The sequence below is a fragment of the Geospiza fortis genome, unplaced genomic scaffold, assembly GCF_000277835.1.
Source record: "Geospiza fortis unplaced genomic scaffold, GeoFor_1.0 scaffold66, whole genome shotgun sequence".
NCBI lineage: Eukaryota > Metazoa > Chordata > Aves > Passeriformes > Thraupidae > Geospiza > Geospiza fortis.
The window spans coordinates 7,930,563-7,957,127 of record NW_005054312.1 but is presented as its reverse complement, the minus strand read 5'-3'; the positions used below and the strand labels follow the sequence as shown (position 1 = coordinate 7,957,127).

The following is a 26,565-nucleotide window of genomic DNA, read 5'->3' as shown; positions in this document are numbered from 1 at the left end:
TGAGTTTTCTAGGTTCAAACTGGAATTTGTTTGAACTTGACAATTTGCTCTCCACCTGGGTGTGCTGTGCCTCCTCCTTACATAGAGAGCAGTTGAGGAAGGTAAGCAAGCAGCATAGAAACAAGCAATCAGCTTTATTTCAATACAATTATTTTTAACCTGATCAGAATTTCGCTCTAATACCTTCAAGAAAAAGGGCAAAGGAAGGAAACATTCATATATAGTGCGATAAACTGTAAGAAAGCGAGCTGGTCACAAAGATTTTCCTAAATTTAATTTTTAGCTTCTGGTACAGAGACTAACAAACTTTAATTATCTTCAACTTTCAAGAAAGCAACTGTTCCACCTGATCACATCTTTATTATCTGTATGACTGATCCTTCTGGAGGGAGAATGCTTGAAGTTGGAACACTGAAATTTTAATGTGGCATCACTACAGAAAAAAGAAAGTGGACAAAATTTGATGGAAGACAAGGGTGAATCCACATGTTCAGCTTCTTTGGGGAGATTTAATTCCTTATAGTTTTAACTGCTCATTAATACATTCCCTATTAACTAGAAGACCTGTTTAAATCGCTGCTAAAATAAACTGAACAGTTCACTGCTACTGTTCCTAACTGGATTTAACAGCAATGGATTCACAAGTCCTGAATTTCAAGTGACTACAGCAAGGGAGCTGGGAAGAAGATACAAAAGATATTAAACATTGTTCCAGATAGTGGTAGTTGTGAAATTTTATTTCATGTTTTGAAGTCACAGAAGAAAGTAGAAAATAGAGACAAAGTGTTGGACGTAAATAACCAACAACAAATGTAAAGTAACTAAACAAGATAAAAAAACACCTGCTACTTTAAATTAATACATTTCACATGAGAAAACAATTGGTACAAAGGCTGAACTAGAACCATGATTTTCAAGGTCAGGCACGCACTTCCCTAGTCTCTCAAAAGCCTCAAGCCTTAAAAGAATATTCAGCTGGGAACAGTATTAATCCCAAACAATGGTACCCTGTAAATGGACTCCATGCTTTCCAAACTTCTGCCATGAAATAGCTGATATAATAAACTTGAAAAATACTCAAGGTATATTCCACCAATTCCACACTGACATTTCATAAACAGAAAAAATTATTATCATCCAACCTGGCTTTTAGCCACCTCCTCAACCCTAAGTTTGATCTCCTAAAGAATTAATTGAGAATCAATGATTCAAGGCTTTAGTAACAAATTAGCAGTTTTACTGGAATATGAACATTTAACTTTACAATAAAATACACTGTAGTAGAAGGTTCATTCAAATCTAGGTAATTTCAGTTACATTCCTATGGCTTTGAGCAAAAAAAACCCCAAGCAGTTTTACTGTATGTACACAATATTCAACAACAAGATTTAAATTATTTATTAATAACCTACATTCACTGTGGATTTCTAAGATTTACATCCAAAAAGCAAATTTTATTTACATGCTGCTGACATTTTAAAGAAAAAGAAATAAAATATTATCTGTTCAGGAACTATATCTATTCCAAAATTTAAAAAGATACATTTAACACCACAAAACATTTGAAACATTTACAATAAAAAACAGCTTTCTGTGCCAATCATACTTACTCTCCAAGAATGCAAAACTGCACTAACTACAATTAGACTAGAAACACTTAAGACCTGAGAGTCAAATCTAAACCTTTTTTTTTAAGAAAATCCTAAAAGCTAATATGTTAATTTAAACACAGACTGGTCAGTGGTCAATTAAAAAAAAAAAAAAACCAACACCAAAACAACCCCCAAAACCCCCAGTGCATTATTTCTGCAGCTCCAAAAATAGATCACTATAAAATTGTTGCAGTAGCTTGGTAAGTGCCAGGCCTGCCAGATGCAGTAAGGCTTATTTCCAAGTGTCCTTTCCCACATACTGTACCTAATCAAATAATGAGTGTCTTTGATCAGTTCCTGTGAGGATTCCCACATTTATGTAAGCATGCAGTTGCTAAAGTATGCATCTTGGATTTTTGAGGGTTCCCACCCCAAGCATACATACACAGGTGTTTTAACAGCTAGATCAGAGTAAAATTAAGCATGAAGAGGCATAGAAAGTTAGAGATACTGGCCAGAAAACATTCAAAGTCTAATGAGAAGTTTTATATCCACCCCAAGGGTCTTTTAAACTCAGCAGAGCTCAGGAGCATCATTCACTGTATCAGTAACCATCATGTACCTTATACAAAATAATAATAATAATAAAAAAATGGTTGTGCTAACAAGTACACTTTACTGCACTGTAGGATGTAAAAAAGGTACCACACCTATAAAGCCCAGGGAAGAGAAGCATCATGCAAAAGTTACTCCATTTGGTAGCAGCTGTTTTATTTCTGCACTTGGAAACACCATGCTCCTTTTTGAGTGAAAAAGCTTCCCCTCCCTACCTGTATCCTTCAGGAACTGCTTGACCGAGAGCATCTCCCAGGAGGGGTTGAGAAGGCCATGACTTTCCCACTCTGGAGCTATTTCCCATGGCTTCAGCAGTTTGCCCTTCTCATGCAGGTGGCTGCCAAGGCAGCAGTGTCCTCCCAGGCAAACTGCAATCCATCAGCCCCACGGGCAGCCCTGCTTTGCAGGATTTCCAACAGGTTGCATTCAACTCAATTAACATTTCCCAGGGCCCAGAAACCCGAGTGACCACCAATTCCACTCACCAAAACAAACACATGAATATCTGTTAATCCCCAACAAAGTTAGTCCTGCCCTTCCTAAGCATCCACCTTTACTATTTAAGATAGGAGCATTTCACTAGAATTTTAAACCTGACTGCACCATTTGGCAACATATTCACATCTGCTTATGCCACTTCATCCTAATTTGTAATTTGAAAACCAGATCTGCATTACTACAACCTTCCCTCTTTCACCACTGAAACAACTTCCCAGCATATGCCTTTTTCCTGGGCTAAGGATCTTTGTTTTTCTAAGGCACTTGCATGAACAAGTACACAGGTCCATTTATTATACAGAAATAAAATCAACGTCACAAACAGGCTTGCAAGCAGTAAGAAAAATGTGATACCTGCTAATGAGGGGACACATTGTACTATCCAATGGCTGGGTCTCATTTATTTTTTTTTTGCTTTTCAAAAACCATAACATTTCTTCAACTTAGTGTGTTTAGGTGGGTTATAGCAGTGATTTTTGGTATGGTTTACAGAAAATACCTCTAAAAAGAAACCAAGGAAGGCAAATGGCCTCAAGTTTTGTCACTCATTTACATAAAGCAGCAGATACATTGAAGAACATTCTGCTATTAATATGTAGCAAATCTAACTTTTTCTAGTATATAAGTCGGTGTGTTTTATCCCTTTGATTCTGGAAACAAGTAAACTAATTTAAAGTTAAAAAAAAAAGAGAAAGTGTACACAAATTAAGAGAAAACTGCAGAAGTTAGAATATACATGCCTTCATGCATTGATACTATGCTTCCTCCCTAGAAACACAGAAGATTTTAGAAGTAATCCTTTGTTGAAATAAGCTCTTTCATACTACTAACAAAAAAAAAAACCCAAAACAAACCACAACAAAAAAGACACATTTAATATACTGCCTAAGGTTTTAATAGGTGATCAAGAAGGTGCTGACTCAGCTTCTTCTCCAGCTACTCTTCAACAAACCTTGTTCACTGAGCAGCGGAGTCCTCATCCCACCAAGAGGAGATTGCTTGGCATCAAGCAAGCAGGTCACTTGGTACAGTTTTTACTGAGGTTAAATAAAGCCATGATGTCAACCAGTGCCTTCTCAATGTTCTTTCCAAAGCGATGAGAATCCTTTAAAAACAAACAAACAAAAACCAAAACCAAATACTTGTACTGTCCATCAACAGATATTTTTCAGGCAAAAGAAGAAACTTTCTACTATTTTGTAGTTTTGGAGCTTCTGGAATTCAGGCATCTATTTTACTGCACAATGGGGATTTTGATAATAGAACTTTTAATGCTATACAAATTAATCCAGGTTTATGCTAGTACTGACCAATGAGTTCCTCATTATGCATTTACTTTCCTACAGTCAGAAATGAGATCATATCCTCTCGAAATCAGATGAATGCATAGCTTTCTGCTACTTTCAAATTTGGGGGTTTATATTGCTTTTTTTGGGTTTTGATATTCCTTTTCCTACAAAATTTTGCAAAAGCTCATTTTCAGAAAACAAAGGAGTGTTCAGTGAGTGGATGACTAATGACTAAGAAGTACTGAAAGAGCAGAAAAATTATTTTTGAGTTCCTATCAGAAATGCTGAATCATTTGCCATTGAAAAAAGAATTGGAAATGAAAATAACAACTTTCTAAGTGTAAACAAAACAGGAACTTGTTCTGTTTATTCTAAGCATTAGATGGATGGTACAAGAAAGAAATTAAGATTACAAATGTAAATTATTAGCTACATTATAAGATCTTATAATGACCACAATGACCTTACTAATATCAAGGGCACACACACAAAATGGCTGCCTTTTCTGTATGGACCTTTGACTTGATTGATGAGTCAAAAGAACAGAGTGAAATTTAAAGTACAAGCTAACAGGCATCTGAAGAACAATTTCAACCATGAAAAAAACAAAGTTGTATTTCCTAATCTTTAATGATTAACCAGAAGCACCATGATCTCCTGGACAAGTTAAGGTCAAAAAGAGGAAAACTAGGTCAGCTATGTAACCCTGAATGAACTCAGCATATTCAGTAAGGCCATAAAAATATAAAGGGGAAGGATGAATTGAACTCAGAGCAGTCCTCCACAACAGCAGCATATTCAACATATGACATCTACTATCTCTTTAATAATGGGTGTTATTTTAATAAATTTTTGATTAGTTATGTTTCTTAAGCACAGATTATAATTTATGGGTCAGCTTTGTACAGTATTATTTAAACCAGGAAGGCTTAAACAGACAGCATACATTTTATTCTGTCTTTACAGCTGCAGCCCGAGACAAACCAAAACTGCAATAAGAAAAACCAAGATATGCCCATCTTTCTCTTTAGGGGACACGTGATCATTTCACATGAGCTGCAGGGAACTACACATGTGTAAAGATGATCCTGGGCCACTTGTTTTCTTTATGCTTGAAAGCATAAGTGAAATAGAATATGGTATCCTTGGTTCATGAAGCTATTAAATTTATACCACTGGAGACAAAAAACTCCAACAAAGCAGCATATATTAAGAAAGAAAAAACCACATTATTTATATTTTAGACAATGAGTAGGACAGTTCTATAAGCACACAGCAGAACAGATTTGCTAAACCATAGGAAAGGGCTGACTCTTACCGTCTCAGAACAAGATATTTTGCTGGAGACATGGAAATTGATTAAATTTTCACCCAAGATCATGTAAGAAACACCATAACCATCATCAGCCACCTAGGGGAAGAAAGAAGAGAAAACCACCTTCTAAACTTTTTCTTTCTCCTTCATTCTCAATCAACTTATGTACAATTAAGAAGTTGCTACAGTTTTTAAAATCAGTTGCAATTTCCTCAAGTAAAATTTCAACCACTATATTTAATGCATGATTTCTGAAGATTGGCTCCACTTAAAGAATAGTTCTAGTCTCATCTGAAGTGCATGGAATAACCACTTTCTGAATATTTGTCTGTAATATTTCCCAGCTTTAATAGTTTGAAATAAAATAATTATTCAGGTATTTTTTGGAAATAGAAAGTCAGTAGAAAGTCCTGGTCCTAAGTAGCTATACAGCTTCAATGCTTAAGCAGCAAGGAATACATTAGTTCAGTCGTATACCTAACCAATCAGTCTCCTGGGGTCATTCTGCAAATGTAAACAAACACAGTGTAAAAGCCTTGCATGATGAAAACTTGCCAAATGCAAGTTTTCTTCTGACTCTACAGCAAACGTGATTCTGAACACCTGTATCATGAGCAGAGGTCTGGTCCAATTTCAACATTAGTAGCATTAACTGTGCCAAGTTTCAGTCTGATGTTATATTCCAACTATGCCTGGTAAACACAGATTATCCTGATGTCACCCCTCTTCCTGTCTTTCCTAACTCAAAGGATCTCAACCTTCCATGTCCTTGCTGCCACTGCTGCTAAGCAGTCTGACAGTCTTCTCACTCTTCTCACTGTTAGTGCTACAGAGATAAACTCTACTGAATGCTTAAAAAAACCCTTCAAAACCAACAAAAATCACATCCATAGAAAGCGGATGTACTGAGTCTCTGGACTAATCCAGCAAACCAACGCACAGTTTTTTGTTAACAAAAACAAAGGAAAACAGCGTTAGAATTCCTGCAGCCAAAACCCTTTTCTATTGCCTTTTGGGCATTCAGAATACTGATTTCATAATGGCTTGAAGAAGTCCGAATCTCAAAAATGATCCATAGCCAGGCCTCCTTGATACTGCAAGTCAAATTCATTCCAACTTCAAAAACTACTGAAAGCTCAATCAGAAACATGAGTAAATAAACATCAAAAACTTAACACACCCCAACTCCCATTCCCCATCTTCCAGCTTGACAAACCAGCCAAAATACACTGGGGACTTGTCACCTAATTTCTGTGAGGCAAAGAGCAGTCCTGTGATACCACTCACTGTTCCTTCAATAGAAATGCTTTTTGAAAACAGATTAATCTATTATAATAGCCCCATAAAGGCTGCTTAAGAGGTCTTGTTGACATCAATATTCTCATCAATGGGCACACTCAAATACCAATAAATTATCACAGCAAATAAGCAGCTTGTCAAATCTGCAATACACTGGTTTCTTCAAAGTCTACAGAAGCCATAGAACATGGCTCTATTCTTGACCCGGCCATTATTCACACTTAGGAGGGCAAGCAGAACAATGTGAGCAGCTTAATCTGGAGCAATGTATGAACACACTTATTCATCAAGCAGGAAATACAAGAACAAGTGAAGTGTAAGTACTTTTACAAATCCCAATCTTAAAATCCAGTTTAAGTAATAAGGCATTTGTCACTGTAACAACAGTCTAATGTACAGAAGATCTGGGCACAGGCAATGTGGTAAGAACCCCAATTTCATAAGCTCTCTTAGCCTTGGAGCCCTGTACCTCATTTCATAACTGTGCATTTCCTTAAGAATAATCCCTTCTTGTAGTGGGATACCAGAAAAGGGTGATCCAGACTTTTCTGAGCACAGCCACATCATGGGAAAGTATTAAGTACATGCATTTAAAAGCATGAGCTGCACCTCTGATATGCAACAATGAGGGATTACAGAGCTGAAATTTTTTGACTGGTGTCTTGAATGTAAAACTCTTTTTTAGTGGGTACTTGTATTTAGGAAACATACCGGTCCAAACCCTCCACCAGAGGACAACATCTCCGGGTTCTTCTTCAGATCAATGTGCTGCTGGGGTGTCTGACTCGTTGAGAGTCTCCAAGGTTCTGACAAAACCTGTATTAGATATGAAAGAGATGAACACAAATAGAAAACACTGGTTAAGAACATGCAACTTTCTCAAAAACTAGTCAGGATAGTAAGTGTTATAATGAGTGCAATATTGCTTTATAAACTGTAAGAAAACATTTCATAAAGCAATATTAAGGTTAACTCCCATTTCAATGGAATGAAAACCAAGAAGCTTAAATGAAACTTTGAACTTGTCCTGATATGGAAACCATTATCAAATGAGAAAGTGATGTCAATTCCTCAAAGAGAATAAAATAGAATTTCAGTAGAAATGCTACTTCAAACAAGATTATTTGGTCTACAGCCTTGTAACTTACACACAAAAGGTCTTGTTTTAACAAGACCATTATTAGTCATATTCAAATCCCAGGAAGATCCTATATAAAGATAGAAGCTTGTAAAATCTCTAACAACACATCTTGAAAGTTTGTGGAAACTGTAGAAAGTTGTTTTGTTCTTGACTTAGCCACATTTAAGAGAGCAAGCAGACAAATGTAAGTAGCTTAATTTTGAGGCAAGGTGGAACACATTTTTTATTAACCAGAAAAAATGAACAAGTGCAGTGTAATTATTTTTATAAAATCCAGCCTTAAAATGTAGTTTAGTTAATAATTTGTCAGAGCAATATACAATGAAATTAACGCCACATACAGCTTCTTTAACTCTTAGCAACTTAAAAGGAATTGAATGTCAGTTTCACAAGAAAATTCTCAGAGAAAACACACAGCCTCTGCTGTACTCCCTTGAAAATACACAAAGCAAAAAATTTTTTTTGAATACTGACTATATATGTCCTGCAACTGTAAGTTATATGTATTATGCTAAAAAGCTCACTGAAAGCATTCTTTTAGGTCTATCAACAAATGCACACATAGAGGAAAATGAAACTAATCAACAATTTATCAGCAGATGTTAAACAGCACTAGCTGCAATTTTACCTTTTTTCTTAGGAAAACCACAGCTGCACAAGTCTCTTGAGCAGGTACCACAAAACACTAACTCACCAAAGGACTAATTACGTAATGAAGAGTTAGCAGTAAAGGTCACCTACTTCCCTGAGGAAAGGAGAATCTACAGCGAGGTACTTGGACACGACGTAGAGGCAGAAGAGGTGGCGGTCAATGCCCGCCCCCGTCATGGCGAGGCGATACAAGTGCTGGTGCTTGTCAGCTGCCTGCCGGAAAAACTTCAGCGTACTTTCCCTCTAACAAGTAATAAAAGATTAAAAAAACTCAGTTAAGTGAACTGCATTAGGGATGAAGGTGGAGAAACTAAGTTACAGCAATGACTCTCAAGCCTTGAGCACTTCAAGGTCAAGTACAAGACAACTGACCTCAAATAGTATCCCCTGGCTTTTCAACCTCAGGTATTTAATTTCAGCTATTAGCAAGTGTCTGCTGTTACCTGCTGTAAACTGCATAATGAAAACTAATCTGTATTTTAAGTGTTATCTAACCTACAATCAAACATGATTGTAGCTCAAGCTTACTATATTATTTATAGCTTCTATAGATACTGGTCTTAAAGAGTTATAGAAAGCAAATCCCAACATGATTTAAGAAAACAAACTGCCAGAGCTATTTTAGAAGGCAAACTGCCAACACTGAAGTTACAGAGGTTCATAAATGCTGGTCATCAAAATCAATATATAAGAGCAACCACTTCCTTCCTGTGAATTATTCTTGCTTCCTTGTCAGAAAGAAAAGCTTAACTGGTATGAGATTAGTTGTTCTACAAATCTATGTTTGAGTTTTATAAGTCACAAAAATTTCACATGTAATCACAGTTTCCTGGAGTTCAGAAGCAGTAAATAAGGTATATTTGGGTAAGTTCTGCCATTCTTTTTTGGTATGGTCCAGAATTTCTGCTTTATTGACAGAAAACATGGACAATTACCTTAAGCATCTCTTCCTTCTGAAAAAAAACTGTACCACTATAAATGCTTAAAATCTATTTGGGGACTTACATGGTTGTCTAGTGGTAACTCATGTGTCTTATGAATTATCATAGAATCATAGGTTGGCTGGGTTGGAAGGGACCTTTAAGATCATCTCATTCCAACCTCCCTGCCATGGGCAGGGACATCTTCCACTAGACCAGGTTGCTCAGAGCTCCATCCAGCCTGGCCTTGAACACTGCCAGGGACGGGGCATCCACAGCTTCTCTGAGCAACCTGTCCCAGTGCCTCATCACCCTCACAGTGAAGAATTTATTCCTAATACCCAATCTAAACCCACTCTCCCAACTGTATAGGGCACCAACACCATGAACTTACACTTTCAGTGGGGTCTTCCATGGCTCGGACAAAACGACAGGACTCCACCGTGCACGAGCGAACCGTTTCGGTCCTGCCCTCTCGGAACAGGCGTGTCATGGATGCTTCATATGTTAGAGAAAACTTTCCCATATCCTTGAAAAAGGGAAAAATAAGAATTTAAAAGGTTTAGATAGACTTGGGCCATCTTTCTTAAGTAACAGTCCAAGCTAAGCACACACGCTATGAATCACTCCAGAAATTAAACTCAACATTTGAGTTTTCAGTAGCTCACCATTAGCCCCCTTACCCGGAGATAATAAAGGCAAAAGTAAGATTAGTAGCAAGATTTGATAAACACAAACAGAACAACGAGACTAGCAAGGACTACTCTCTGCATTACATACTCAACCCTCTTCAGTTTAAAAGAGAAGCTGAATGTTGCTACACTGGTCTTTTCTGACAGCACATTACAGGAAAGAACCAACAGAAGAAAATACATGTAGGCATTTCTGTAAATTCTCTTAGGGAGTGTCCATGACTACTGCATCCTGTGTGACTCTAATCTAAAAGGTAAGCTTGACATTGCTTATGTGTTTATGAACACAGCTACTAGAAGTTTCATATCTTCTTCCTAGTCCAAAATGCCTAGGGATGGACCAACTAAGCAGAAGAGGAAATTTCAAAAATGTATCAGTATGTGAACCATTGTAGAATTGATTTCCAGCTAGTAACCTGCTTGGGGTTGGTATCAATTTGCATTGAATGTCTTTAAGAACCTTGTACAAGAGTGCAAGATTACCCTACACAGTCCCATGTTTAGTCACACACACGTTACACCCAGCCTAAGGAGGCTCTGTAGGGCAGAAACACTCTGTTCTTACCCGGTAGTGAGCGAGCTGCAGGGCAAGCTGCACAAAGGCATCAGGGCTGGTTTTCACTTTCTTTATTAGTCCTTTCCCAAAAGTATCAAAACAAAATGAACAGAAGTCCACATCATCTGCTAGAGCTACAGCAGTGCTCAGAGACTTCTCAATCACTTCTTGGCACTTAAATAAACAAACAAACACACACCTGTATGTATACGAACATGCATTCATGGTATTTGAGAGAACTATTGAAAAAGAACAAGTATTTTTAAATGTTAAACAGGAAATGCTTGCCTTTATGCATGCCAGGAACATCATTACCGAAATAATTTCCCTTTAGAGAAAGAAAAGAAGCTATCTTTGCTAGAGACTTAAAATTCAAAAAGGTAATAAAAATGTTTTAAGCCATTACACATCCAAAAATAACTCATAAAACCCACCAGCATGAAAACTGTTCAGATCAGGAGAATATAAAAGAATGGCCTACAGTTACAGAATGGCATTAGCAGTGTGCCTTCCAAGCTCCCATACATGCTTAATTAAATAAATCACCAGCCGTTAGCTTTTTATTCAAAATTAAAATCCAAATAGGTGGTGGCAGTTTTTCTAGAAACTCAGGCAAAAAAACCCAAAAAACCCAACCAACTTAGAAAAATCAAATCTTATTACATGAACTATGAACACAAAAAAACCCAGCTATTCTAAAGGAACTATTAGACAAGAGTATTTGTTGTGACAGCAGTAATGAAACCTCAGCAAGTAAATGTTTATTTTAATACAGTCACTATTTTAAAGAGGTGGCCATTTATTTTTGACATATTGCCAACCAAGAAAGCTTCTAGTAAAATGCTGGCATTTCCCAGTCAGAATTTTTAAAGATTGATATCAAAACCCCCTGATTTTCTAAGCAAACTGAGTAATGACTACATATGAAGTACACAACCTACAGCACTAAAAGGAACTTAGAACTGATTTATAGGGTTATCAATAATTACATAAGTTATTTGACCACTGGGGAAAAGAGACATTTCTTCCTCATACCACTAAATCTTCTGTACTTACTTCTTCTGGAATTTCCCATTGCAGTTTGGTAGGAATGGGAATATTGGGATTGGGATCTCCTCTGCAGTGTCCATCTACTGAATAGCCCAGTTCAAGATACTCAGTTGCCATCACATTCTGCAAAGAACGATACTTCTTCAGAATTGCAACACATTACTTACTGCCATGGAATTAGGATTTCATTGTGAAAGCAATATAACCTATTTTCACTACACAGCAAAATAAAATACACAATCCATTTTCAAATACTGAAAACAACTGCAAGTAAACAGCCCCCAGTTTTACAAGAAGAACACCAGATGTGCACCAAACACTTATTCAATTACACTGGTGCATTTTGTTTAATGTTACTGATTTAATAAAAACCTTTTCGATTCAAAACCCACCTCAAACAAAGTAGAAGCAAAAAACTGAACTCAGACTTCACCATCTTTGTTCAATTTAGATTCTAGAGAATTTCTTCAAGTTTGTTATTTGTCAAAACTTATTCATCAAGAAGAAATTTATTTCACAGTACGTGCAAATCCTGCAAGAACTCAATTATTTTTAAGATTTGTATCCCTTTCAAAATTGCAGTTTATTTTACATAGTGCTATTCTACTAGCACTACAGCTCCTAGGTGGGAAAGAAGAATGTTTCCAAGATGAACAGCACAACTTGAACAGACATAAAAAGCCCCGTCTTGTAAGATATCAAGCATCCTCAATGTTGAAAAAAATCAAGAAACAACAAACCCACATACAAACACAAAGAACTACCAAAAGATTTGAATCTGCTCAATATGGAAAGAAAAAGCTTGATGATTGTCAATGATTTATTTCTAATCTCTTATTTTGATTTCATTTTCTCTTCATGTTCTCATTTTACTTACTGGTCAGAACATGACAACTATGAAATAAAGCTTAATCCATTCAATTCTAAAAATAAACAATCTGTAAAGAGCTAACAACAGACAACTTTCTAGAAAATGAAATCTTGTTTCAGTAACCTTAATTCTTAGCAGAAAATGGATCAACTAATATTAAGTACAGATATATGAATTAAGCATATAAAATCATTCCTTAAAAGCAAAAAAACTATCCCTCTTTCATTGAGATAGTCTCCCCTGCATTGTCATGTCACTCTCGTATCAGTCTGGCCTTCTTTCTTCCCTGGGTGGAGAATGCAATGAGGCTTTTTTTTGTTCTTATACACATGGAAACACTTCTACAACAAAACTCAGAAATTACTTGGGGGACCAGTTAGACTCAAGACCCATTTGTACAAATACATAAAAAATCAAAATTAAATAACATTTTTAAAATAGTTTTAATTTATTTGAGTCATGTAACTGTTTGTAGGTTTAAGCATCAAAATGAAAAAAAGGAAAAAAATCAAATAGGATGTCAAGAATTAAACTAAGCATATGATGAATGCAAAGCAAACAGAATTTATTGCATTCATTGCAAATAAATACAAGAGATAATGTCAACAGCATATCAGTCTACATCTTAGCAAACAATGCTTAGACAAAACGTTGAAATTTTTTAAATTTTAAAAGTAAGCATGGGAGTTTCATAGAACGAGAAACCTTATGAGCTTTAGGAGAATATACATACAAAAAATACAATGCCATATCAAAGAGGCAATAATCTGTGGATTTAAAACATTAAAGAAAAGGTAGCTGGGGAGCTGTATCACTTTTCTGTGAGGACATTTAAGCTCATTGAAATACTGTCCTTCATAAAATAGCAGTTTCTTAAGCAAGGGTTTGGGATCCTTTTCAAATTCTACAGTTGCTGTAGCCATAGGCCCTAGGTCACTCCTCAGCAACATGAATGCAAGGGACTGAAAGTCACTGCTGACCTTCAGGGCTCCTGCAAGCCCCTTCACATTATCTTCTGCATTAGCTCTTTGTGCCAAGCACCTACCTCCCACAGGTGTCCAACAATAGGAGCATCTGCCCAGGAGTGCTCTGCATTCAGACCCATTTTGCCATTTTTGAATATTATAAGAGTGAATGTCTTATCAAACCACCTACAAAAGAAACCAAGATTTCTTTATGGTTTTGTACATTTCAAAAGCATTTTTGTATTGTAACTTCCTGTCTCTCTAAAATTCACATGCAAATGCACTTTAGAACTTACCCTTTTTTATATAAGAACACTTAAATAAATAGACAGAAATTTGAACCTCATGAAGTTCAACAAGGTTAACACAGGGCCCTGCACCGGGATCAAGACAATGCCCAGTTCAACAGACTGATGGATGAATGGATCTGGCAGCTCTGCTGAGAAGGACTTGGGGATGAAAAGCTCATCATGAGCTGGCAAGGCGCACTGGCAGCCCAGAAAGCCAATCCTGTCCTGGGCTGCTTAAGAAGCAGCATGGCCAGAAGAGTGAGGGAGGGGATTCTGCCTCTCTACTCCTCTCTGGTGAGATCCCACCTAGAGAGCTGTGTCCAGCTCTGGGGTTCTCAAGAAGGACATGGGACTGTTAGCTGGGTCAGAGGAGAGTCATGAAAATAGCAGGAGTGCTGGAATACCTGTCCCATGAAAAAAGGCTAAGAGCTGGGCTTGTTTTTCAGTCTGCAAAAGGCTCTGGGAACACCTTCTTGCAACCCTTCCATACATAAAGAGAGCTTATAAAAAAGCTGAGAAAGACCTTTTATCATGGCTCATAGTGACAGGATATGGGGCAACAGATATAAACTGAAAGAGAGTAAATTTAGATGTGTTATAATGGAGAAATATTTTGTACGGTGGGCTGGTGAGACACTGGAACAGACTGTCCAGAGAAGCTGTGGATGCATTGTCATTGCAAATGTTCAAGGTCAGGTTGTACTGGGCTTTGAGTAATCTGATGCAGTGAAAGTTGTCCCTTTCTGTTGCAAAGAGGGGCGGAATTAGATGAAGGTCCCTACTAACCCAAACCCTTCTGTGATTCTGTGGAATGTATCAACTTAAAAATCATCATTAATTCATATGTATTAGGCAAATCCTAAAAAAAAAGGAAGGCATTTTCCACAGCATGAATACTGCACCTGTCATAACATTTGCCATGTATCAATGATTTTGCATATGCATTCAGTGACTTCACTGGGTCCTCCTTCTTGTACCCCTGCTCCATGTCATCCAATGTCACAAAAAATGCTGCTTTCTCAATAGCATCTAAGGACTGCTTGTTCTTTCCACGGCTAAAATAAGCCTGACGAGCCTTAGCCCATGGTACTCTGTAAAAAAAAAAATTGGTTTATAGCCAGATTACATAAATTTGTCAATGTTTGATTACTGTTAAAATCACTATGAGACATTCCTCCTACTTCTGTGGAATTTGACACAGCTACTTTCTTTGCATTTAAACGATGAGAGCTGTGAAAAGCTCTGACAATACTTGTACAGTGGAATCCTAGGAACCAATTCAACTCATCATCACACACATACAAAACTTAATCCTCAGAAATTCAACATTTCTGCACATGCAATACCTACAGCATAGATCATCTTCATTTAAAACTAAACAAAAGTGTCTATTATAAGAAAGAAGACAACCGTAAAAATAATAATCTCCATATAGGATTGCCACTGCAAATTTTTTTTAACTCCACACAATTACAAATGACTAAAGCAGTGTTACACATCATCAATATATAAAATCAGTGACCAAGGTATAAACAACTGACTGAAGACTATTTTAAAATTCTAAAGCCAATATCCAATGATTATGTTATGCAATGATTTCTAAGTACTAAACTTATTTAAAAAGTAGTAAGCACCATACCTATCTCCTGCAGTAAGAGCTGCAAGTTTCTCTTCACCAGGCTGAGGTTCTGAATCATCCTCAAGAATTCTCTGTATTTGCTGTTCAATTTCTCGGGGTCTCAACAATCTGCCATCATGGTACAGCCACACTTTGAAGTAACGGCCCTTGTGGTACACAACAATGTGTTTGCTGTCTTTCACATGCTGGAGGGTATCTAGAATTGCAATCACTTAGGTAAGCTCAAAGCTGAAGTCTCAAAACACCAATGCACTAAATAACATCAGATGCCTATTGCATGCACTACAAGTTATTTCAGCACCCCATGGTATTTCAGCACAAAGACGCCCGCATGAAACAGTCAAATACCCAGAACTGACAATCATTTCCATATACAGCACCGCCAATTTCTACATTGCAGGCCACTATCAAGCACTAAATCTATAGTCCTGTATCTGAAAAATGAGCACTAGCTAGCTGATTAGCCTGGTGAAGAACATGCTAGATGAGTATCTGGAAAGGTATTTTTAAATCATTTGCACTCAGGTCCTAGACAACTCATGCAGAGTCTTAAGAAACTCAGAATTTATACCATCAGCTTTTGTTTACATTTGTCTTGGCAGATGCAGAGTGAATATTCCATATATGGCCAAAATGTGTAATGTTATGTGAAGCAGAAAACTAGGCTGCATTTTTTCCCTCATTTTGCCATCTACTTGGCTTAACTGGGATAAGCCTAAATTTAGTCATGAAGGCATTGTATCAAACCACAGGTGAAGTCGTTCACTCCATAGCATGTTTTGTCAAAAATTATGACTATTTAACTGCTGCTCAAGTGACAATACGATGTTCATCAGGATTTTATCACCAATTGATAGGAAAACAAGTTTTTCCTTTTTTTTTTTCTTTAGAAACTTTAATATACATAAAGTAATTGAAATCAGGAAACAAGGAGTCAAGCTGCGCATGAGAATGTGTGAAAAATGTTTTAGGAACTCAGACATATACAGAATGACATAATTGTTTTTCCTTTAGAAAAACAGAAACAAAGCAAAATGGAAAACGTGTAATAGGAAATGTGAAAAGCCTAGGAGAAAAATACAGTAATTATTATATTGTCTGTAGTTTAATTTGAAAGACTTTAAACAGGAGAAACTGAGGAGAACCCCTAAGACATACGGGATGTATTTTAATCAGGTGCCAGTTAGAACGAGCCACTTCTACACTTCTGTACAAAACTCATTTTAGACTGAAGGAAAACCAGTGCTAAATGCAAACTGTTGATACCTTTTATTTTATTGACAACAGGGAAGGGGCAAGGGTTGCACTCTCAGTACTTGAAGTACTGCAGCATTCTAAATAAGAGTAGCTCATAGACTAAAGTTGTCCAGGAGAGATTTAAAAACCTGCTCCTCTATTTAAGCTACTGGTTATGACATGGAGTAATGACACCAGGGATGTCCTTTCCTTCAGTTTGCAGATAAAGCTGTCTGAGGCATAGCTTGAAAAAAAATTCCTCAACAATCTAGCAAAGGCCAGCAGCAGAACTGAGAGCAAAGTCCTTATCTGACACACGCACCTACTGGCTTTAGCCACTATCCAATGCCATTTCTCCCCCTTATCCAGCTTCTTACAGCAGATGTCAGCCTCCAGCGCGGAAGAGTGGGCAGATCCCTGCATCTACCTAGAAACTCTTTGTTTTGAATTCTGTAGTTGAGTGGGAGTAACAAGTTTGAAGGCAGTTTGGAACATCAGAGTGAGTTACAGGACTCACAGAAAGCAAAAAAAACCCATCCTGTCTTCAAGTGGCAGCCCCTACGTGCATTCCCAACGGAGGTGACTAAACAATAACTCCTGCTCATGTTTCACTGTGATGCTGCCACAATGATGCACTGTTGGGTAAACAGGTGAAATCAGTTCTAAGAGGCTCTTCAGCATATGATATGATCAGAGAAGCCTAGATATAGCTTTAGCTTTTGTAGAAAAACATACCAGCACAAGTCTCCACTAAAATCGGCTGTGAAGCTCTCAAAGAGCAAGGAAATGAATAGCAATGTTTTCATCCACTGCTGATTACAAATGGAAGTCCTTCTAGATGCTATCTGACCCCACTTACAGTGATGAAACTTAGGAAAAACAATAAAAGGCAACAAAAAAAGCCACTTTTAATATTAAGACCTCAAAAATCATCTTGATCTTGGAAAAATAAAAATAAAGATTATTTATAAATTCAAAAACAGGACAGACAATATTATCTTGAAGTTGGTTTTTAAATTTAAGTAAAGGAGAAAAATCACTAAAAAAGCTTCAAAATCTCCCTAAAATGAAAAACATCTAGGAACTCTACAGCAGTCCATGACATCCTGAGTCTTGGAACACAGTACTGATGTACACTTGTGCCAGTCAGATCTTTATCTGGAAAACCAGATTTTTACTAGAAAAGACACCAAGCCCTGAATTCCATCAAGGTGCTTATTCTCCTTGGCTGGCCCTGCTTACCTGATTCCTCTCCCGGGATACGGGAAGTATTAAACATCCTTTCCCACTGAGCTGAGCAGAGCGGAACAGTGGATCCCATCAAAAGAATCTGTGAAGCAAACACACATTAAAATGTAATTTTGCATATACAATCAGAAAATTAAGAAGTAAAGAAAAACCCCCAAGACCTCATTAAACAAAGGCTTCAGAAGAGTAAGATTCATAATACATTGATGCAGTGTTGAATTTTTTCCTCCGTGTTCATGGTCTTTCCTTAAACTACATGTGGAATACTCCATAGACATTCCAGAACCATTATTTTTTCCCCTTTTACCAAAAACTCACCCTCCATGAGGGAAGACTGAAGCTACCTAGCACCTGAAATCCAAAGAGTTCTCCATGGGTTGTCTGAATGCAAAATTTAACACATGCAGCATGCATTAATTCACTCTTTTAAGCTATTTATGGCTGTGTAGGAACAAAAGTTCACACTTCTCAGATTTGTAGTTCCATACAATTAACCACATTCCTTCAATGATCTTGAAAAAAACTACTTAATTGTTTCCACAGTCTGTTTACTACAATACACAGGCACTGGATAGTACAGAAACTCAAATGGGATTTGCCTATCTTTTTGCTACCTAGAAATTAGTGCAACACAGGATGCTATCATCATATTAAGCTGGCCCACTCTTGGTGTTAAGTGGCCTCCAGACCTTTATCCCAATCATCCTGTATTGTATCCATACAATTCTGTATTTTTGATAGTTGCTAGTTTCTGCTCATGTGCAATTCAAGTGATAGCCAAGATGATTTGGACCACAAAAATTTGTAACAATAAGACATTCCTCTCCTCTCCCATTCTGAAAGCTGGTCAGCTTCTCACAGATTGTGCTGGAAAAACATCAAAAGCCATTTAATATACATACTGGTTTGATTTCTTGTCTGTCCAGTTTTTTCCGATAGAGCAGGATGGCATGGATAACATTACCAGCTCTAGCTGCCTGCAGGGTTGTGGGACGTAAAGAAAGGAAGTCCTGTAAAGTAGATAAGAATCATAAGTTAATGATTACCAGGCTACATTAAAAAAAAAAACCAAACCTGAGAGTACTTCTCATCCACATACTTAAATGTTTATTCTGAACAATGTAGAAAAGGCTTTAAAATTTATGAAGTTTACAAATGCAGTGAGCTGATGAAACTTATCTTCAGCAGTCACAATCTCCTTAAATATTATTAATCATTTGAGTAGAAAAGACAGTGCTACATAAAACTTGATCCAAGACCATAATATTTCTTTTTTCCTTTTTATTTTCAATCTTTTACAATTTCACTTCCTGTATGTACATTTGCTAGCATGAGCACATGCCTCCTTCAGCTGTGTTACCCATGAAGTTTTACATGGAGCTTTTGGAAGATTACTCTTTACAGTAAGGACAAAACTGCTTAAGTCATTATTGCATGAGATTGCCAAAGCAGCAGCTGTGCTAGGGCTGCTAAGACAGGTGTTTGTGTCACATACTTCAGTATGTGACATACCTGAAGGTACCTGAAGACACTGGCTGCAGGTTATACCAGAAGAAAGAAAAACAAAGGTTATATCCTGAGTGGCAATAGATTTCTAAGCAGAAAGACACCATGAAGTAAGATGCCTGCCAGAAATGTTACAGTTTCTATGCAACATAAGATGTTTATAGGATTTATTTACCCACCATTGCAAAATAGTTGCTATTAACCATGATTGGTCCACGTCCCCTAAGGTAGATGTATTCTTCCCACCAATCACTAACCTGCAGCAGGAAGGAAAAACAAAAGCAGTAAAATCTCATCATTTCCACAGTTTATGTCTGTTGATGGCTCCACAAGACAACATTCCACCCAGAAGTGGGAAGGAAACTGCTAGCACTTAAAAAGACAATAATCCCCACCCTGTTAATTTCTATCAGACTTAGGGAAAACAGGGGGGAAAAGGGTGAGAGAACTAAATCAAATTCAACTATATCTCTCTGATAAGGTTTCAAAGAAGTCATGATCTTTGCATGATCTCTCCATATTTAAAATGTATCAGATCTCCTGAATGCTTCATAGCCTTTGCCAGGACAAGTTAGGCTACCTGGGTATGTTAGACAATATATGAAGAAGGAATTAACATTACAGTTCTCACTATGATGTTGAGGGTAGGATTTTTTGGTTTTGGTAAGAAAAAAAAGAAAAAAAGAAAAGACAGCTCAACAACTCAATTGATACAGTTCTTTATTTTTCTTACATTTGGCTCAGTTGCTCTATATGAAAAAAACTGTTCTAAATCATTCTTCTAAACTACCCAGGTAGCCAGGCCCATTATTGAGTTATCAAGCTCAACAAGCAAATAAACAAACCCCAAAAGCAATCCTAACAGCAAAATTCTCCAGAACAACAAAATGCAAAGTAAGGATTAATTTTTTCAAGTTTCATTCACCTTTGCTCACCATACTGTTTACCAAATCACACAAGCTATTTACACACAAAGTCACATGCACTTAAAAAAAATATTAAGCAGCTTCAATTTCCTTCTTTTACGTTTAAGAAATAATGCAGTTTAAGCCAAAAAGAACATCAGGGAACAAATAATGTAATTTGAACAACTGAGCTTCCTATTTATCTACTTACATAATTGGTGGCCCACCAGGATTTTAGCTTCAAATACCACTGAAGCCTTGGTCCCAAATTAAAAGCAAAATCTTTGGCAAGACCCTCCATTCTTTTGAACTTTTCATCATCCATAAGTGGTCGAACTGACTCCAGATACTAGAACACAAGAAAAGAATCAGTGTTCCTGATTAGTGCAGGAACTAATACATAGCTTCTCACCATTCCTATATAAAGCATTTAACATTAAACAAAGACTATCCACTCTCAATCCATAAGGCTACAAGTACCATGTTCTTAAAATAAGAGTATATGCTCTTCTAAACATCTGCTGCAAACTTCAAAAAATATTTCTTCAGACATTTGTGAGCAAAACACAAGTGGAAGAGGTAACTTTTCTAAATATTTTCCACTCCAAAGGGTAAGGTATGCTACTTCTTCAGTAGCAAACAGAGATTTTTCTTTTTCTCCTCTAAAAATCAAACCTTCAGTTTCTGTGACATAGTGCCATATTTACCCACTTTGCTACAAGATTTTGTGTTATGACACACACATTTAATAACACTGCACAACTGGGGAGGATAACAAAAATGTGCTTCAAACACCCTGGAAATCCCACAGCCTTACAACAACAGGCATTATGTCATCCAGTGTGAATCACACTGGCTTCAAACTGTCACCAGTTTCACTGATTTGTCACAGCCTTTATTTTCATTTCCATGCAGAAGTTTGAATCTCTTACACCATATTAATACCACTATGCAGTTTTTCATGAGGCATGGCAAAGACACCCCAAAAGGCATCTAGGTATGGCTTCTGTGTTACTGAAGAAAATAAACTGGTGAATGTACATACCCTATTAACTGTGTCTTTAACAGCTGGAACTGGCAATCGTGGTAAAGATGTCTGGAAACTGTATAACATGGGTTTACGCCCTGAGAAAAGTTTTACAAGGGTCTGAAGAGAAGCAAAAACAAAATACACACACCAAATTATTAGGTTCAACAGAAGAAAAATAACAGTCTAAATGTGTAATGTAACTCACAGTCCTTTTCACTGGTAAATTATACTGTACTAGATTTGGGAAGCTACCCCATTTATCACAGTTTCACATGTAAAAAAAGGCCTTGGCAGAAACTAACTTCCTAAAAGTTAAACAACATGGCAGTGGAAGAGCAAGATAGGCATGGTCATTCCTGACCTCCCAGTTATCATCCTGTCACAGACAATATTGCTGTTTATGTAGGGCACACCTTGATCTCAATATAAATACAGTTACTTAGCACTTCTTTTCTTCATACATTCCCCTCTGGAAAGATTAAAAAACTAAAATCTACCAGTTGACCTTTTACTATATTACACAGTAGATACTAAAAACATACCTAAATTGTACTTCAAAACACAATCATTATCAAGCCTGTGACTCAGCTAAGGTTTCTAGATAACTACAGTAATCTTTAAATATAATAATTATGCTTTTTATCATGGCCTAATATTTTCCAAAGTTACAGCTCAACATCAGTAATAGGACTGATGTTACAGGGAGTTAATTCAAGCATGAATCAATCTCAGGTAGTCTATAGCATGATTTGAACACAGCAAATTGTGCAAGCATGCCAGTGTTACACCCAGTGCTTGTGTTACCAAAAAACCCCCCAGCAACGAAACAAAAAAGCCAGAGAGAACTTAGCTTCAGATATTGCAGCATCTCCTGTGCTCCACAGGAGAGTGAAAACAGAAGCAGCTTTTCTGTCCACCACTACTTTTCAGTTGCAGCACACACTAAGCTGAAATTCTAGGCCATGCAACTTCTCGGCTACTCATGGAAGGATTTTGACACTGCCACCATATTTCAGCATGAAAGCCGAGTGAAGTGACTGGATTTTCCAACAACCCAGTGGAACTTTTACTGTCAAAGTGTAATCCTGGTCCAATACACAGGATAATATATATAAGCCAACAGACAAGATAGAATAAAACAGAGGATGTCATTTCACTACTAAATTCTGAAAACGTCTCCTAACAAAACTGTTGGAATGTGGAGCTTTTCCCTCTCAGCTTCCTGGGTCAGCACAGCTAGAGGAGACAGTTTTAGGCAGCACAAAACAACTAACAATTGCAGAGTATTACCAGCAACAAAGACCTCCCTGCAAACGGATCTGTATCACAGCCACTAGATGTACATGGGATGCACCACAGTGGGCTGCCAATGAAATCCAGTTGTGCTTCAGGACAAGAAAATTTTGGAAACAGGTGGGAAAGAGAAAGCTCAGCTTTTCATCTGGAAATCTAATTTCATACTTGGAGACAATTTTATTCCAAAACTCTTACGCCAGAAAAGGCTAAAATTATTTTAAGAGAGCACCTGCTCAACAGACAAAAACCAGCAAACACATTTCACAGTACTTATCTCTAAAGAAAACTTGTAATAGAGAAATTATAATAGCTTGAGACCAATATAGTGCTCTGACAGACACACACATTTCATTACATCACTGATTTCATATGCAGACACAGCAAATAATGTCATTCTAACAAATGTTGCATCTCTTCACATACAATTACCACTTTTTAATTTATTTTTTTTAAATGGCAACTAATATTTGGATTTTCCCTAACACTGATACAGGAAATTTGATTTTTCAAGGTGAAATATGCTGATTAAAAGTGCCACCAGACTTCCAACCAGTCTGAAAAATCACTTTGTACTGTGACTGAAATTAGAGTTCAGGTTTTTGATCGGCATGTTCATTTGAAGAGAAAACACTATTATAAAAATCTAGAAAGTTAGGGTAGTTGGAGCTGTTACACTAGTTTTGCTGGGTCTAGTTACATAGCCCTTCATAGTAGGTATACATGAGACACTGTTGGGCATACACCTTCGGTGTTCTGTACTTTTAAACACATACAATACACAACAAAATACATATGCAACATACATGGTAGACAAAAATTGATAAATACAATATGCACCAAAGCACGGTAAGTAGCATTACAGTTCATACTGCTTTAAGGTTGATAAGGCAATATTAAGAGCTTTGAAGAATCTATCTGGTAGGACATGCTGAAAACCAAGGCAGCTGCAGCTCCAAGCAATTGACAGAAAGCCTTACCATTCAGAGCCTGTGCACTGTACCAGTTTGAGTCATGAGGCTGCTACAGCTTCCAGGAGAAACCATCAATTAGAAATTTCACTTGTACCCGACAAACATTAAACTCTACTTTAGTGTACACCATTCTGGATATCTATCCTTTAATAGCTCCCATAATAAACCATGACCTGTGCTTAGTTTAACACACATCTGTTAATTTCTGAGGCTGCAGAGACTAATTTTATCACAGTACAGAAAGTGAGCTATTCGTACCACAATACAGGCAAAAGTGAGATGAAAGAAAAGTGTGTCTAAGTAGTAAAACCTCACTTCATCTCTTGCAGCACCGACATCTACACTTCCTCACTTTATACCTACCATATCCTTTACGAATCCTTTTCCAAAGCACCACAACAATCAATCCACAGGAGACATACCACTCTCACCTTATCCTTATCTGAAAACTGCATAACATGCTACCTACACCTTGTGCTTCTTCCCCACTTCATTTTGGAGACATGCCAATAAATCAGTTGAAAGGACACTCAGCAATATTTTCTTCAAGCGGAAGAAAAATTTTATAATGGATGACTAGAAATCCTAACATTATGACAAAGAATTAGCCCTTCCTGTGAGGACAAGATTCTTTGGTGCTGCAGCCAAAGATCTTTAACTGCACTTGCACATAGAAAAAAAGCAGGTATTGAGTCACACAGGCCCAAGGCATTGGACAACTTAGAAGTTACTCTTGAAGTGTTCATTCTTCCTTCTAAAAGGCCATGATGAAGAGTTTCATTACAGCATTAGAAGGGTGACAGCAGAAATAGCTGCCTAACAGCCTCCTGTCCCATGACACAAAAAACACAAGAAAGAAATAAAACTACAAAATTTTCCCTTAAGGCTTTGAATACTGATCAGTTAGAAGCTAAGATGAAATGAAACCAACATATCCTTACCATCCAAAACTTGGTGCCAGCACTAAGCTTGCCATGCTCAGAGAAAATCCAACCATGGTAGGAGAGCAGCATTTTCAGGGAGTAGCGCATTGTGACGATAAGGGCAACCCAAAGCCCTGTGCCAAAAAGTACTCCACTCACAATGTTCTGTGTTTGGTTTGACATATAGCCACTATTTAAAACAAAAGCCAGCACATGCCAGTTAGTGTCCATTTAAGCTCCAAAGAGAAGGTGGTATTGCAAACATAAGTCTAATAGTATGGACAGGCCTTACGCAAGCGTTATGCCTGCTTGCCCTGCTTTCATACATTCCTTTCCAAAGACCTTTTCAAGCAGCAACATCAAAGGCCACAAAAGTTTCCAAATGTACCTCCCAAATACCCAGAACTATGCAACCTCCCTATTTCATATCCTCATACAGCTGTTTATTTGGCTTATGGTGTCACAAATGTACTGCTCCAAAACTGATACATTTTAACAGGAATAGCTTTAAGAGCAGCTGCAAACAAAACTAATTTCCCTTTAGAGAAACATTAACATTTCAGTCTACTTACGTTGTATCAAGTGTTCTGTTGATCTTGGCTATTATCCCTAAGGAAGGATCAATTTTAGCATACATGGTTGACATCACACCCACAACTACAATGAGCCAACTAGATGGGCTAGCAGGGTAAACACCGGTGATAATTCCGTTCTGGAAAGAAAAGCCTTCACATAATTTTTTCATACCAAAGTGACTGACTTCATATTACCATGGAAAGAAACAAAAATCAACACATTAAAGTCATTTAGTTATAAACAAATAGTTAAGATTATCCAACATTTTCTTACATGAGATTATCTCAGCAGTAGGAAATGGATTTACTTAACTTTGATTACTACAGAAAATTATAACAATGATATCAACAATGAAAGGAATTTTTACATTCTCTTGTAGACACCACTGATCCTGCTGCAAGTCTTACTAAAAATAGTGAAACTAACAACTCTGAAACAAAGGACACTTCAATAATTTCAACTTTCACTGAATTAGACCCCATGTACATGAATACATGGCAAAAATATCCTACCAAGCAAGACATTGAGAACCAGAATTAACTTTTTTAATGCAATTTATACAGTTTTTTCTCATGGCTTTATAAGAAAATTTTAATAATATCTCTGTTAATATGTTTATGTTTTTGAAAGAGATGTTGAAGATAACCTGTAGTTTATGTACATTGCTATTATAATCCATGAACAAACCAATCTTTATCAAATACCTCATCAGAAACAATACTACTTGGCTATAATAAAGAGTGTACCTTGTACCTCTAAGATATATGACACTAAAGATCAGAACTAGTTGTACTTTTGACTTCTACTAAAAGATTACATTATTATGTGGTGCATTAGGAAGAGAATGAAGTCAGTTAATTTCTACATCTGCTTCATCTTGCTTCCATAGAGTAAATAAAAAATATGTACCCTTTCAGTCTTTACAGTATCACCCTGTGCCATCTTCCTCAGCACCCCTTGTCTTAAATAAAACCCCCTAAGTCTTTCACAATGAGGAACCTTATTTACCATAAAGGAAAAAAAAATCAGTTCTCCCTAAAAAAACTTCAATAAATTCATAAAACATTAAATAACCAGTAAGTTTGGTGGAGTGGACTAGTTTAGCATACCTTGAATCTGATGAACTTCTTCTTCCATGAATAGACACCAGACAGGTAAATCTGTTTGAGTGCCTCATGGCTCATACGCAGGTCAATCCCATCTGGAGTTACTGTAAACTGAAAAGCTACTGCCTGATGAGCTTCCGCCATTTTCAGAGAGAGATCTGTCAAAAAACAAAGTTTAGAAAGAGCATTTCCCTCTTGTTCAGAGAACTAGGACCTAGTCCATCTCTAGCAAGATATGGCAAATCTTGGCCATGATTTTGGCAAAGATTTCCAAGTATGAAAAATGTATATATACTACTTGCCTTTTCCTTACAGGCTCTGCTTGCACGTCAGTCTGAGTGTCCTGAAGGTTAATTTAAGGCACCTCTTTTAACCAAAACAGCTG

At 37.1% G+C, this 26,565-nt stretch overlaps 1 protein-coding gene across 1 annotated transcript; it reads right to left on the bottom strand.

The window, feature by feature from the left end:
- Nucleotides 1–716: 716 nt before the first annotated feature.
- On the bottom strand, nt 717–26,565 carry CPT1A (carnitine palmitoyltransferase 1A). Its single transcript, XM_031055772.1, has 19 exons — nt 26,483–26,565; nt 26,184–26,338; nt 25,071–25,210; nt 24,517–24,688; nt 21,324–21,425; nt 20,490–20,627; nt 19,553–19,630; nt 18,770–18,877; nt 17,862–17,949; nt 15,384–15,579; nt 14,647–14,835; nt 13,535–13,640; nt 11,625–11,741; nt 10,578–10,742; nt 9,715–9,849; nt 8,491–8,643; nt 7,320–7,424; nt 5,313–5,405; nt 717–3,810 (listed from the first exon to the last, which is right to left on the bottom strand). Exons 2-19 carry the CDS (start codon nt 26,322–26,324, stop codon nt 3,724–3,726), a joined length of 2,313 nt encoding a protein of 770 aa, XP_030911632.1. The 5' UTR covers nt 26,325–26,338; nt 26,483–26,565; the 3' UTR covers nt 717–3,723.

What these genes read in the sequence shown, in the direction of transcription:
- CPT1A (XM_031055772.1), bottom strand. Translation starts at nt 26,324, where the DNA reads ATGGCGGAAGCTCATCAGGCAGTAGCTTTTCAGTTTACAGTAACTCCA. An exon ending in ATAGCAACTATTTTGCAATG is followed by an intron (nt 18,878 to 19,552) that starts GTGGGTAAATAA and finishes TCTACTTTACAG; the next exon opens with GACTTCCTTTCTTTACGTCC. An exon ending in GCTCTTACTGCAGGAGATAG is followed by an intron (nt 14,836 to 15,383) that starts GTATGGTGCTTA and finishes TTTTTTTTACAG; the next exon opens with AGTACCATGGGCTAAGGCTC.